Source organism: Belonocnema kinseyi, chromosome 5 (assembly GCF_010883055.1).
Source record: "Belonocnema kinseyi isolate 2016_QV_RU_SX_M_011 chromosome 5, B_treatae_v1, whole genome shotgun sequence".
Classification (NCBI taxonomy): Eukaryota; Metazoa; Arthropoda; class Insecta; order Hymenoptera; family Cynipidae; genus Belonocnema; species Belonocnema kinseyi.
The window spans coordinates 108,841,555-108,857,620 of NC_046661.1; the positions used below are offsets into that span (position 1 = coordinate 108,841,555).

Below are 16,066 nucleotides of genomic sequence, written 5' to 3' on the forward strand. Positions count from 1 at the left end.
AAAAATCTCTATCCCTTCCACACACTACTCCTTTCCCCTGCCGAGTGAGTCACGCCTACCCCGAAAGGGAAATGGCTTAATGGTGTAATAATAATAATAAAAGATCTACAGGCAAATAAAAGATTCCATCGGAAATTTTTAGACAACTTTAATAAATAAGTTTAATTTAATTTATATTCTAGAAATTTTAAATGTCTACTTTTTTAATGGCTTTTTCCGCTTTCCAAAGATTTAAAGGATTTTCAATGAATTTTGTAGGATTTCTAAAGAGTTCAAGAACGTTCTAGAGAGCTACAGAAAATAAAATGGAATTTGAAATGATTTCTATCGAATCAAAAGATTTCAATTGATTTTATTCATATCCAAGGAGTTTAAAGGTTTCTAGGGATTTTTACGGCTTTTATTTGAGAACTTAAATAAACAAGTTTAATTTAATTCATATCCAAATGATTTCAAATAGTTTTACCTATTTTAGTGAACTTTCACAATTTCCAAAGATGTGACAAGATTTTAAGGGATTTATACGGTTTTTAACGATTTCAAGTTTTATGTAGGAAACAAGGAAATTGTGCAGGATGTTCAAGATTTTTAATTATTCTAAAAGATTCTAAAGAATCTCAAAAAATTAAAAAAAAAAGATTCAGGGATATCACAGAGTTTTGTCAGATTTTCAAAGATTTCGAGAAATGTCAAAGAATATTACATTTAAGGGATTTTATAGAACCACAGTGTTTTAAATATTTAAGATAATTTTATTATTATCAATATACCATTAAGGATTAAATCATATCTCGTTCGGGGTACGCATGATTCACTCGGCGAGGAACGAAATAATACGAGGCGGTATAGGGGGGGGGGGGGCAGTTTTTTGTAGATTAATCTATAATTCCCGTGTTTTTTATTAAGATTGTTTAAAGGGATTTTAGAACATTTCTAGAGAAATTTTGAAAATACACGTAATTTATTCGAAATTAACATGTTATGAGCCCATAACTATGTATTATAAATATCTTATAACTGTATTATAAACATCACGACTCACTTTTCAGATAGCCCTACAGTGCCATGAAATGCTGATTTATAATAAAAAATCTCGTACATCACTCTTAGAGTTAGACCTGTCATAACCATACTTTTCATGTAATATTCTATTATGTTACAAGAGTATGGTTTTCTCGTTTTCTGGGCGTGGTTTAGAGCAGCAAAGTGGGTCTTGGCGTTTGGGTACTTTACCGGCCTAGGCCAGTAAAGTGCACTTTGTTGCCTGTGAGAAATGCGCACGAATGCGCGTTAATTACTTCCATGAATGCGCACTGTTCTGCGCGGTACGTGTCCCTTTAAACTAAACTCCAACCTGAGACGTAATGTGATGAGAAAAGTAGGAAACCATGCTCTTATTACATAAAATATCATGTGTATCGAGGCAGCAAAGTCTTTTTACGTTCACGCGCGTTTGCAAAAACTTGTCTAGGCATCGGCTTCGACACGATTTTGCAAACTCAAGCACAATATACTACTTCGCAAGAGGACTGAAGGCATTCCAAAAATTTGAAGTCACATAACCTCTCTCGAGACGAAATATCTTGTTTCTAAAGAAAAATTAGCAAGACACATTTATCAGATTAAGGGCATGTGACACATACAGTTTCACCGGCTTTTTTCACAAAATGAAAATTTTTTAAAACTGAATTCGGAGATGCTATAAAATATCATAACAAATGACCCCAGACTCTTTTTTGAGGGATAATAACAAAAAAATGTATTGTGCTAAATAAAAATGGTATGCATATGCATTATTTTGAGGTTACGTCGTTTTTCATCTCTGCCTTTCCGATAATCTCGAAATTATTTATGAAATAAACTTTTTTGATTGCCTGCAAACAATATTATTTCCGGGAGATTATTTACTATGTTTATTTGTAAGTCCAAAGTTTTCGTCCAAAAATATTGTGTAGTTTGGAAGTAATAACGCTCGGGTGAATTGTAGGAATTGTAACACACATAACCTCGAAATATACACGCACGTTATTAGCAATATCAATTTTTTTTTATAAAAACACACAAAAAAAGTGTGCGGGGACGTCCGTTAGCATGTTCGCTATCATTTCCCAGATTTTGAAGGTAAAATATTTTTTATCCTAGGAACAAGGCCGGGGAATCTAATACTGAAAAAATAAATACTATTTCCTAAGCGCTATGCAAATTAATCACATTTTGCTAAATTAAAACTTGTTTTAATTAACCTACAAAAAAAAGTGTGTGGGGACGTCCGTTAGCATATTCGCTATCATTTCCCAAATTTTTAAGACAATATATATTTATTAATCTAGAAAAAAAAGCCGGGGGAACCTAAAACTGGTAAAATCGACAATTCTCTAAGTATCACATGCCCTTAAGGCCATTTAACGAGTGGATCACGTGACCCGATTCCTACCTTATCGACACTTTTTATTTTCTAACTTATTTTCACACAAAGCGTCACATCGAATTGAGCATTTGCGATAATAAAAGAGAAGCACTACGAAAGGTGGGTCTGGTCGTAAATTTGAATAATTATGAAAAAAGAAAAAAAAATTATTTACAAAAAAAAACTTTTTATAATTAAAGAGCCACACTGCATACGGGCGTAAGTGCCACGATGCTTACTGTCTTAAGTGCCATGCTTTATAGTTTTTTGTTTTAAATTACAAAATAAAACAGTTACGCAACTTTTCATGCATAAAAGTCAGAGTTTATGGGGACACGCTATACATTTGACAAAGGATTTATCAGATAAGGATGCCCCTTCAATTATTATTATTATTATCCCAAATTTTCACCTCGATGTGGCGCTTCGTGTTAAAAGAAGTTAGGAAATAAAAAAAATTCATTTGTTTCATCAAATCATTTTACAATAAAAAAAATGCCGATAAGGTAGGAATGTGGTCTTGTGAAGCACTAATCACATGGCCTTAAGGGAAAAAATGTCTACGAAGTTATGCATATTTGAATTTTAAACTCTGGCTACAAGAAAATCTTTAAACCCCTAAATTATGATTTAATTGTTAACCTCAAAATCTCAAAAGACATGGTTCAGAGGTATGTCTGACTACCGCTGTTAGATGGCGAAAAAATCGAAAGAACTTTTCAATTTTAAGAAAATAAAAATAAATGGTCAAATAGATTGTTAATAATGTTCTCTTTGCTTAATGGTATAAAGTTGCGGTTTTTCTGAAATTTGTAACTATTTGTAACTATTTGAATTGTTTTCAAAAAAAAATAATAATTTTTAACGAAATAGTTAAATTCTTAACCTAGAAAGATGAATTATCAACCAAGTGGTCAAATTTACAAACAAAAAAGATCAAACATCAACTAAAAATAAGGTTATTTTTAGCCAAATATTTGAATTTTAAAGACACAAAACGAATTTTTAAAAGGAAATTAGAATTCACAACAAAAACGTTTATTTTCCACCATGAACTTTCAACTAGGAAAGATGTAAATTTAAATAGTTTAATTTTCAGTTCAAAAACTAATTTTAAAAAGTAAAAAACGAATATTCAACAAAGTAGTTATATTTTGTAAAAAAGGGATGGATGCAAAACAGATTGTATTTTCACTAAAAAGTATAAGTTTTCGAACTAAAACGATTGGAAAAAGAGTGAAATCTTTAACAAAATAATTCGATTTTCACCCGTGAATAAAGATATTCAAATATATAATACTAGACTTATCAACCAAAATAGAAGACTAAGAGACCAAGAAATATGACCTTTCTGCCAAAAAAGATGAATTTTTCACTCAAAAGAACGAATTTTCTATTCAGACAAGAATTTTCAATAAAACAAGTTAATTTTCGAACCAAAATTTTCAACGATAAAAAAATGATTCCTACCAAAAGATAAATTTTCAATCCAGAAGGACAAAATGGTGAAATCTTCGACCGAAAATGATGACTATCTAACAAAATAGTTGAACTTTCAACTAAGAAGTAAAATTTGTAAGCAAGGAAATTGATTCTGAATAAAAAATGTGATAGTAGACTTTTGAACCAAAAAAAATGGACTTTCAACAAAAAATTTGAATTTTTCAAGACAAAAAGACAAATTTAAAAAGAAAAATCGAATTTACAACAAAAAAGGTTATTTTTAACCATGACCTTTCAACCAGGAAAGATGCAAATTTAAATAGTATAGTTTTAGTTAAAAGCCTAACTTTAAACAGACAAAAAAATCAATTTAATTTTTCAAAGGAAACGAATTTTGAATAAAGAATGTGATAGTTGACTTTTGAACCAAAAAGAATAAACTTTCAACCAAAAGTAGTTGTGCTTTTTTTATTGGGTTCTATTAAATTCAATTCGCATCTGAGTGAAAAAAAAAGAAAAAGGCGAAGTTTCTTCAAAACAGGGAGAACAGCAGGAGCGATTAAGAAAAAATTAATAGAGAATGGGGAAAAGAGTATGATGTCTAAAAGTTATAGAGATTTAAAAAAATGTTTTTAACAAAGCACGAAATTCAATCACGCATAACTTCGGACTTTTTTTCAGTCAGGATGTGAATGAAGAGTGACTATTGAAATAAAAATAAGAAGGTAATAGAAAGAACCCTTTAAGAAACTGCTGCATTTTTATCTGAATCATCCTAAATTTTTTCTAAACTAGAGCTGCTCTAAATTTCGACTGTATAACGAAAATGAAAGTTAGAAACGTCTCAACTAATTAATTTCTTATATTTTATCTGAAGTGAGAATCATTAATAATCTAAAAGTGCATTGATTAGGCTGATTAGTGATATGTATCCATTATCCAAACAAGATGAAATAAAAGAAGATAAGCCCTGCCTCGAAAGGGTCGAGTTCGGCGTGGACAGAGGAGTAAAAGTAAAAGGGCGCAGAGGGAAGGAGGATGGAAGTTGGAAGGAGAATGCGGCGTAAAATCAATAGCCGCAGTGGTAGTTGTGGCAATGTGGAGGGTGGATGTTGTAGTATTAGCCTACACAGATGAAAACAACCTAGCCTGGCATGTGGGGAGTACATGTTCAAAAATAAAAATATCTTCCAGAATCTACAAATCTCGAAGCTTTAAATGAAAGCCCTAAAATCCCGAAAATTACTAAAACCACTAATCTTCCTCGCCCCAAAAACCGAGAAGGTCAAAACAAAAGCTACAAAAAACTCGATACTTCATCAATCTAAATAATAAATTTTTCTAAGAATAATGAAACATTCCAAGATTTTGAGAAAACTGAAAGGTTTTGATTGTCCAAAATAAATCTCTTCTATAACGAGAGAGAGGGCAAATGAACAAATATAAAATTGTCGAAATTGTGGATTTCGTTGGACTTGGAGACCTACCTCGGGACTTGGAGTGCTGGATTCCTGGTCAATCTCTTCCTTGTGTTCCGGCTCCATGACATCCTCTTTATTCGCATGAGACGTCCTGTCAGTGATGGTCGATGGAACGTGATCGGTTCTAGATTTGGCACCATTGATTAAACGTCCTCGAGGATCCACCACGAGGGTATTTCGTTGACTCCAGGTTAGAGCCTCCGGGGACTCCGGGGGACCTCGACGATGGCCCAAATGGCCAAAATCGTGAAACTGATCACAGTTAGTCTCGGGATTATCACACGCGACACCACCTTCCACGCCGACGCGTCCCGCACTGACAGATATCGCGGCGCTGGGGGTGCGCGAGCTCGAATTCAAACGTTGTTTAGACTGCTGACCCTGGGATTCGAATCTCTCCGCATTCCCCTCCACCTGCAAAAACAATCAGTAAGAAAACTTAGTTTTTGCACTCGACACTTTGATGGTAACTTTTTTTTTTATTTAAATGAGAGCATGGGATCATAAAGAATAGTAAGATGAATAGCGACAAATTTAACAACTATTTGTTTCAAAATTCGATTCTTTGGTTGAAGATTCATCACTTTAGTTCAAACTTAATTAATCTATTGAAAATATAACTATTGCACATTTTGTGGAAAACTGACCTTTTTTGATAGAAATGTAAACTTCTTAGTTGAAAATTTATTTCATTTGGTTGAATATTCTTTTTATTTCTTGAATGAAAGGTTTATATTTTTTTAATCGAAAATTCCTCTTTTTAGGTTGAAATTTCAACTATGTATTTGGCAAAAAAATTAATAAAATATTTGGCTGAAAATTGATCGATTTTAGTTTTTCATTGATTGCAAATTTCATTATTTTGTTAAAAAATAGTTTTCGCTGTTTCTGCAAATTATTTTTTTTTAACTTGAAATTTAACTACTCTCTAATTAGTTGAAAATTGATAGTTTTTAGTTGTAAATTCAATCAGTCTGGTTAAAAATGAACATTTGGTTTAAAAATTCAACTGTTTTATAGAGTTCGCCTTTTTGTTTGAAATTTCAACAACTTTTTTGAGATTGTTTTTCTCTGTTAACTGACAAATCTTTTCAGGGTTGAAAATCAAATCTTTTGTAGAAAATTCGTCTCTTCGTAGAAATTTGATCTTTTTTCCTTTAAAATGCTAATTTTTGTTTAAAAATTATTCTGTTTTGGTTGCGAATTTAACTATTTTGTTAAAAATTAGCATTTTATGTGTGAATTAAACTGTTTTGATCTAAAATTACAACCTTCTTTTGTTGTTAAAATATCCGCTATTAAATTTTTATTGAATCAATCTTATTTTGATTTAAAATTCAACTAATTGTTAGAAAATATCATTATATTCTTGAAAATTTAACTATTTTGTTGAATATTTGTCAATTTTAATAGAAAATTCACCCTTTTGGATTGAAATTTCAAAGGCCTTCTGATATTATATATTATATTATATAGAAATTATCTTTGAGTCTTGAAAACTCAACTATTTGGTAATAATATCTCCAATTTTTAAATACTTGTTAACATCCTATCAAAGTCATCGAATTGTTAAAAAATACTTTAATATTTAGTACAATTCATTCATTAAGCTTGAATTATTTAAATATTTGATTACACTTAAGTCTTTAATTTTAGCGTAAAAACTTACAAAAAAATTTAGCACCATTTAGTTTTACCTACTCAATCATATTTTATTTATAAATTAAATATTATTAGAACAAAAGTATCTCAACCTCTTTCGCGACACTGTTGTCTCAATCATGCCAGATTAAAATTTTTTTATGAAAATGACCATTATAAAAAAGGTTAAACTTGAAATTATTTAATTTAAATGTTTTTAGGCCAAAATTGTTAAACTTGTATTTTAAAATAATAATTTAATATTGCACAATTTAAAAACACTATCATAAAAAAGTGTTTAAATTCAAAGCCTGAAAAATTATAAACCATTTACACTGAGGAAAAATTATCATTGGTTACAGAAAATATTGCAAATGAAGTGTGTTAAGTTTATTTTTCTTTCAAGATGAAAGCCACCAAAGCTGAAGATAATTTGAAATATTATACATTTAAAGTGAAAAACTAAGTAACATTTCCAGAATTAGAAAATGAGGAATTTATTACAAGGTACAAATTTTTCCTCACAAAGTTGAAAATTTAATAAAATATTTTAATTTGATTGTAAAATAAGATCATGTGAGTGGAACAATTAAAATTACAGCGTTTCCAATAGAAAATTAGATAGAGATTTTTTAAGAGACTTAACAAATTTAATACATTTTCAAATAAAGTGATGAAGTTTCAATAAAAAATATTAATTTATACAACAATAAAACGAATAAAATTACCAACAAAAAAATACAGTTTTACATTTTTAACCAAAAATGATTGAATATTCAACTGGAATAGTTACATTATCAGTTTAAGAAGTTAATTTCAACCAAAACAAATTTCAACAAAATCGTTACATTTTCAGTAAAAAATAATAATTTTCAGCTAAAAAAACGGGTTTTCAACAAAAAAAGCTCAGTTTCCAACCAAAGAGATGAATTTTAAACTTAGACAACAGTAACATAATTTTTAACAGATGAGTTTAACATTGAACTAGGTAATTCAAATTCAATTCCAAAAAGGATAAATTCTGGTCAAAAATTTAATGATTGATATTTTAAACGGCTTAACCAAACTATATTTTAATTTTGATATATTTTAATATTTTTTAATTTTTTAATTAAGTTTAGTTAAGAAAGACTTTTCAGTCAACAGAGAGAAAAACGTGCAAACGGTAGAATTTTTAAGAAAATAGATAAATTTTTGACCAAGAAGATTAATTTCCTACAAAAAGAACGAATTTTCAACAAAATACATCAATTTTCTACCAAATACTTGAAGTTTCAACTAAAAAAGATCACTTTTCAACGAAAAATAGAATAGTTAAATTCTCAGTTCAAAAAAATTTAAAAAAAAAACGAATTTTTAGCAAATTAGTTAAATATAATAATAATATAACGTTACATTTACAAATTAATAATCATTGCTATTTAAGTTTATATTCCAATTTAAAAAAAGCACGCTCTCGAAAAAATGCCCTCACAATGCTAGGTATTGAACAATTTAAAATTGGAAGCTAGCAAACTGAGCAATTCCGAAAAGCAATATTTAAGACTTTAACATTACATTTTTATTACATAATTTGAACTTAAAAATGTTTTTTTAATTTATAAATTCAAAAGTCTATCTCATTGGCAGGAGAACGAAAACTCGGCATCATTGCCTAGACACAAGACGTTGAACTCTTCTGGTTTATATTTATTAAACATTGTCCTACATTATCGGTAGTGGTGGTATAAACAAGAAAAGCTAAAACCGTACCTGGATTCAAAATATTATGCATAAATAGTTACGAAATAAAAACTAATAATGGAACAATAAAAGAAATGTTAAGATTCAGCTAGATAGGTAATAGAAAAAACGATTGAAGATACTGAATTACTTCATTTAAATGCCGAGAAAAAATTAAAGAAGCCTCGCATTTTGAAATGTTATTACTAAACAGATGAACACAATCAGAAAAATTAATTCCAACTGTACGAGATTAATGGATATTTTATTCTACATGCATTCTCATATCAAATTCGTTTTCTTCTCTGATAGATAAGCTTTCTTCGGATGAAGAGTGTATAGAAATCGGAGAGAAAGTCTGTGGTGAACTCTACATCGCTTCTAAAATTCATATTACGTTAAATTAACTTAAACTTTTTTATTTCTTATTTTGTAAACAGAGTTATTATCTTAAATTTTCTAAAAAAGGAACATAATCGATTCAATTTCAATCCTACTTAATAAGGAAATCATATAGCGTGGCATCTTGAATGACGTCATTATCACTCCACCTTCAAAGGTGTGTTGCAATTTAAAAATACGTACCCTGAATGATTCATACTCTCTGGGAAAATTATGAATAAGAAAATGCAATAGTGCATTTTAACGGATTTGCGGATTAATCCTCGAGAAAGATAAGGAAATAAAGAGATATAGAAGTTGAAGATATGTGTATGGCAGTCGATGCTCTTGTACCTACTCAATTCTGGAACAATGAGCATAACTCATAATTACCTTTAAATGATTCATTAGGCTTTTTAAACGTTAATTCATCATGAGAGAAAGTTTGCAAATTTTTAACTGTTCTTAAGATGATTTTAATGACCCCATAAATAAATACGGTTAGATGATTTCCAACTTTTCTAATTTAGATGTGCTGAAGTTTAAAAGCTTCCAAATGAAAAAATGCAGGGTGGGTGCTTTAATTGAGGAAAAAATTGCCGGTTATTTTCCGGTTGATAATAATTGTTTACGGTCATTTTGAAATCAAAATATGAGAACTCTTAAAGATACAAATTTTTTCATGTGAAATTATAAAAACTGAACTGCAAATTATGCCACTCAAAATGGAACTCTTTTGAATTTTAAACTTCTAAAATTAAAGATTACAACACATTTGAACAGTTTAAAATTAAAAAATTAAACATTTTAAGCTTCTGTCAATTGTACAATTGAAAGACTAAAAAAAAATTAATTCACATTACCATTTTTAATGCTCTAAATTGAGGAATGAATCAACAAAATATGTATATTTTCGAAATTATATCATTTAAAATAATTTAATGTTAGAAACATTAAAAAATGAACGATCACAACTTTTTAAATTAGAAATTAAATTATGTTGATTGATTGCAAATTAATAAATGTTAAATTGTTATCACATCAAAATTTGTTTTTCTATTGAAATCTTTTTAAATATTCTCATAAAATTATTTTTTCAAAATCCTTAAGTACCTTCAAAACTGTGTTTTATTATCTTCAAAAACCTATATTTTGTTTTACATTTTTTGGAATATTTTCTAGCTTCAATTAATTTTTGAAGTTTTTTCAAAATTTCTAAATATCTCGTAAACTTACACGAATGGTTTATAAATTAATAATTTTCCCATTGTTATTTATTTATAAAAATTTGTTTTTGTTTTGAAATCTTCTAAAACATTATGCTAAAATTAATTTTTCAAACCCAAAAAAAAGGATTAAAAATTTTCCCAATAATCTTAAGAAATTTATTTGTTATCTTAAAACCTTTCAAAATCCCAAAAAAGGTTCAAATTATTATTTAAAAAGGCTTTCAAGTATTTGAATAAAGTTTTAATCTTTTTAAAACTTCTAAATGTCTTTTAAACTTACTCGAATTTTTCCTTAATAAATAATAAATTGTTTAACTGTTACGTATACATCAAAATTCAAACATTTTACATACAATTGGATGAGTTAAAAAGTGGAATATTTTAGACTGAAACAACATTTGAATATGATTTGCAATTTAATCAAAGTTATTAATTATGAATCTTTCTTTGAAATTTGTTATTGTTATCATTGATGTTTTATTATTATTCAATTTCTAATAATCAAACAACAGTCAAATTAAAAAAAAAAACCATAAGAAAAATTATATTTACAGATGATACACTTAGAACGTTTCATAGACCACATTTTCAAATTCAAACGCTTTTAATCTTTAATTATTTAAATCTTCCAAACTGAATGTTAAAATTGTTTGAATTGAAAATGTAACCTTAAAAATGGAGACCTAAAATGAAAAATATTTATATTAAAAGATTTTAGAATTCCTGGTCAAAAAATAAATTCAGTCACCCTGAACTTACCTTGAAATTATTAGCTTTGAAGAAAATTTTCGTAAAGCATTCTATGGAACACAATTATTTTATATGTAACACTTTTCAAAATTAATCAATTTCACAAGCGTTAAAATTTAACTAACTTAAGTGATTTCAGTGAAAGCTCTTAAATTAAATGCGAAAGCCTTACACATTTCAAAACGTCCATAATTTGTAATTGAAAAAAATTTCAATAAGAGCATTCTCTGGCATTAAAAAAAGCAAAATATTACAGTAAAAATTTGTATGAATCAGGTAAATGAAAGAAATTGAAATTACTTCCCATTGATAAAAAAAAACAAAAAAACAAAAAAACTTTTTTAGACCTCATTTTTTAGCATTGAAGACATAAGACTTCTGTATAAGAAGCCTTAAACCCAAGTAACAGGTACAAATAAAGAAAAAGAAAAAAAATTACAATGCAAACCGCACGGAAGTGGTAGAAGCCTGAGTGATTCGTATTATACGCTTCACGCTTCCGCTACGCGATTTTATGATCTTGTTGTGTTTGTTGTTCAAGTAAAAAATACGTATTGAAAAATTAATAGTTTGCACTCAATAATTTAAACTTTAGTTAATTGCTACTTGCGAAAAAAAAACAAATTCGAATTTTTCCATATCTACATTCTCGAATTTGATCCTTCGATAAATATCAAACTAACATTTTGTACCTGAATTACATATATTCTAAAAATTAAATTTACCAAATGTTTTCTATCCTTAATAATTATTAATATCCCTCCGGATTGGAAAGTTTTTGTAATATGAAACATTCCCAATTAGCGATAATCTCTACAAAATGATTTCAAGTTAAACTTGGTGATAATGAAGATAAAAGTTTATTAGAAAAGACAGTAAAGCAATCTAACGAGCTTACGATTTTATTAACTTTCTCCCCGAGCCTCTTTCTTTTCTCTTATGAGGTTACATTCAAATTATGCTCTTGTGCATTATGAATAATCTCCGCGATATTAGAATATGAAATGCACCTATTATATTGAATAATTTGAATATTGATCTGAGGTAAAGATTGCACATTACATGAACACTTTTTCGCATTTCGAGCAAAATTTCTTTTGTTCTTCCCTTTTCTTCTCTTCCAATTAACGTTTTTATATAAAAAAATATATCTGATCATTTTCAATTTTTAGAATTAAAAGTACCTATCTAAAACAGCTTGATATCAAATTTTATGAAGGGCGCCGTTTTAATGCAGGAAAAAATTCCCGGTTCGCATATTTTTTTTACTTTTACAATTAAAGCTTCAACCAATTTCAATTAATTTTTTTTATTGTACACGTTCAATAATTTATACGAATAAAATTTTAAAAAAAAATTAAATAAAAGTGTCAAAAAGAGAAAATTGGTCTTTTCCAATTCAGAAAAACAATTATTAATGAAAATTTCTCCCCTTCCAGCTCAATAAGAATGTTCAGAAATAATTAAAACCAAAATATCCTCCCTTCCAACTCGATGAAAATGTTAAAAATAAGAAGCTTTTCTCTGATAAAAAAAATATTGAAAACAAAAATGTCATCCCTTCAAACAAATAAAAATGCTAAAGTGAAAAAATGGTCTCTTCCAATTCAGAAAAAAAAACTAAACTTCCGTTCTTCCTAACTATTACAATTTTAAAAATTACAAAAAATTTCACTTCCAAATCAGAACAGATTGAGAATACAAAAATTCTTCCTTTGAAATCAAGAAAAATCTTAAAAAGAAAAAAATGGCTTCCTCACAATTCGAAAGAAATTCAAAAGAAATTCAAAACCAAAATTTATTTATCTCCAACTTAATATAAACTTAAAAAACAAACAATTCTTCTTCTATCAATTCATAAAATAATGAGAACCAGAATTTCCTTCTTTCCCACTCAATAAAAATCTTAGTAACATTTTTTCTTCTAAGTTTAATTATTTTAATTTTCAATCATTTAGAATTAGTAATTTTGCAATTTTTATTCATACATCGAAATTCAACACAATCATTTATAAATTAAAAATTGTTGAAACGGAACAATTAAAATTCTATTGCTAAATAATAAAAAATTGTTCTTTTTCTCAATTGTAAAAATTCAAATTGATTATAAAGTTTTAATCGAACGTTTAAATTTGTTTAGCTACTAAGGCTTTCGAATTACAAACGTCAATTTTTAACTTTAAAATCTGTAAATTCTGTAATTTCAAACAGATTTAGAATTTTCCTGTGTGGACAATTATTTTTTTATTTTCAATACTCTAACTACAGTTCAATTTAAAAAGTCATTAATTAATTTATATTTGCAGTTGATAACATTAAAACAGTTTTTATCCCAAATTTTTTAATTCCAACGCTTTTAATTTTCAATTGTTCAACTCTTCAAAACTGCATTTAAAAATTATCTAAGTTGAAGATGAACACTTAAAAATAAAGACCTGGAATGAGAATTTTATAAAGTAAAAAAATTTAAGTTAACATTTAAAATAAGTGGCAATCGAACTTATTTAAAATTGCACTATATCGTGTAATAGGAAATTTGTGATGTCATGAGATTGGATAATTTGTCGTCTGAAAAATTGTAAAATTCCCGGTCCAAGAATAAATTCACCATCATTTCCCGGTTATTTGCCGATTTCTCGGTCCAGTAACTACCCTGATCTGGCTGTCTACGTTGAGGATAATATTTCTAGTTTTTTATCCTGCAGAAATACAGTACAAGGCATCATTGATGCGAGTCACTGGAATGCAAAACAAAGTTTAAATTCGCTTTATTATCATCAATTCGATGACGCCATTTAACCGGGACTCGGTGATTTCTCATAATGAGTCGAGCACATGTAAAATGATAGAAATTAACGAAGAAGTATCCAAAAGTCACTTTATTAATCACACTGATAATAATACTATTTCACTCAAACCAAAGCGATCTTTAATTGATCCAGAAAACTCTCATTTTTCTAGAGAGTAGGACACTCATCCCTCTTTACATTTCTAAAAGTCGAAAGATTTTATATTTTTAATAAAATATCAATTTTTCAGCGATTCATGATTTTAAAGTATTTCAAACTACAGAGTCCAAAAGGATCTCAAAACAGTAAAAATTGGGTCATATTTCACGAAAACAGGGGAATAATAGGGGCATCCATTTTTTGTTTTGTTTAAATAAAAATAATGTAGATATTATATTGAATTCAATAGAACGCTTTAAATTTTAAATAGTTTAAGTCGAAATATAATGCATTTTCATCAACCAATATGTCGAGTTCTCAATCAGAAAATATTAATTTTCAATAAAAAAAGTCAAATTTTCAAGAAAATAGTATATATTTCAATCAATAAGTTGAATTTTCTATCCAAACGACAAATTTTTCAGAAGGCAGTTGAATTTCCAAAGAAAAATATTATTTTCCAAAAAGAAATATAAATTTTCAATCAAGCAAGATGACTTTTCTGCAAAGAACTAAGAACTTTTTATACAATGAAGACCAATGTTCAATAAAAGAGTTGCATTTTCGAACAAAAAAAGATACCTTTTTAGCTAAATAGTTGAATTTTCAACTAAAAGAAATGAATTCTTCATAAAAAATATAATAGTAGACTTTTCATGCAAAATAGAAGACTAAGAAATATACAATAACACTATTTGAAAAAATTTTCAAGACTAAAAGACGTTTTTTTCAGAAGAAAGTTGTATTTTCAACCAAAAAATTGGAATTCCAACGAAAATATTCATCTTTAACCAAGAAATATGACGTTTCTATCATAAAAAATGAATTGACAATTCAAAGGGAAGAATTTTCTATCCAAAGGCAAATAAATTTAACAAAACAGGAGGTAGTTTGGGAATCTAATTTTGCATTTTTCCATGCTCTCGAATAATTTAGTTTTTGAAGAAATATTTCTTTTTAAAACAAATACATCAATTTTTAACCTACAAAGATACATTTTGAATGAAATGGTCGAAGTTTCGATAAAAAAGATAACTTTCAATCAAAATAGTTTCATTTTTAACAAAATAATTAAGTTTCTAATGAAGAAACGTGACTCTACAACAAAATAACTTTTGTACCTGAAGATGAATTTTTAACACAAAAAGACAAATTTCCTACCCACAAAGACTTAATAGTTGAATATTCGAACAAAAAAGATGACTTTTTAACGAAATAGTGGAATTTTTAAACAAATACGTCAATTTTCAACCTAAAAAGATAAATTTTCAACCAAATGGACGAATTTTCGGCTAAAAAGCTCAGTCTAACAAAGAAGTTTAGTTTTCAACCAAGAAAGGTGAATTTTCAAAAATAAAAAATGAGTTCCACCAGAAGATGAATTTGCTATACAAAAGGAACAATGTTCTATTTAAAAATACAAAATAGTTGAACTTGTCACCAAGCGAAACAATCTTCAAACAAAGGAGATCAATTCCGAACCAACAATCTAATCATCACGACTTTTAAGCCAAAAAGAATGAACTTTCAACTAAAAATAGTTGGATTTTCTTATTGGCTTCTATTAATTCAGCTCGCATTTAAGCGAAAAACGGAAAAAAGTGGAAGCTCCTTGAAAACGAACAGAATTTCCTAGCAAAAAGCTAGTACATAAAATCAAAAAATTAAATTCTAGAACGATTAAGAAAACTGAAGAAAGATCACCTTATCCATGCTTCTTGTTGGATTCGGACAATATCTTGGAATAGTGCTAGGAATTTTGCTCCTGTTGGCTCTTCTCTCATCACACTCTCTACTTTCAATTTCTAATCCAATTTTACGCTCCTTCATCGAAACATCCTCAAAAGCATCTTCCCGATCTTGCATTATTTGCCTGAGTCGATTCCTCACTATCTTCGCAATTTTTGAATCAGCAGTATGACCTTGAGACCCGGCAAATTGCCCCGAACGTGGTAAGGGTATAAAAGTGGTCGCACCTTGACAAGGATCAAGGTCTAGACGTCCTTCTAACTTCTCGCCAGGACGTAGCGGATATTCCCGACTCTCGCTAGGCATTTTTCAGCC

The 16,066-nt window shown here is 28.4% G+C and overlaps 1 protein-coding gene across 1 annotated transcript in view; it reads right to left on the bottom strand.

The window, feature by feature from the left end:
- The window catches only part of LOC117173825, a 114,545-nt gene that overhangs the window by 15,558 nt on the left and 82,921 nt on the right, over positions 1 to 16,066 (bottom strand). Inside the window, exon 5 of the mRNA XM_033362469.1 lies at positions 5,338 to 5,745. Coding sequence (XP_033218360.1) covers positions 5,338 to 5,745 — 408 coding nt within the window. The remainder of the gene's footprint in view (positions 1 to 5,337; positions 5,746 to 16,066) is intronic.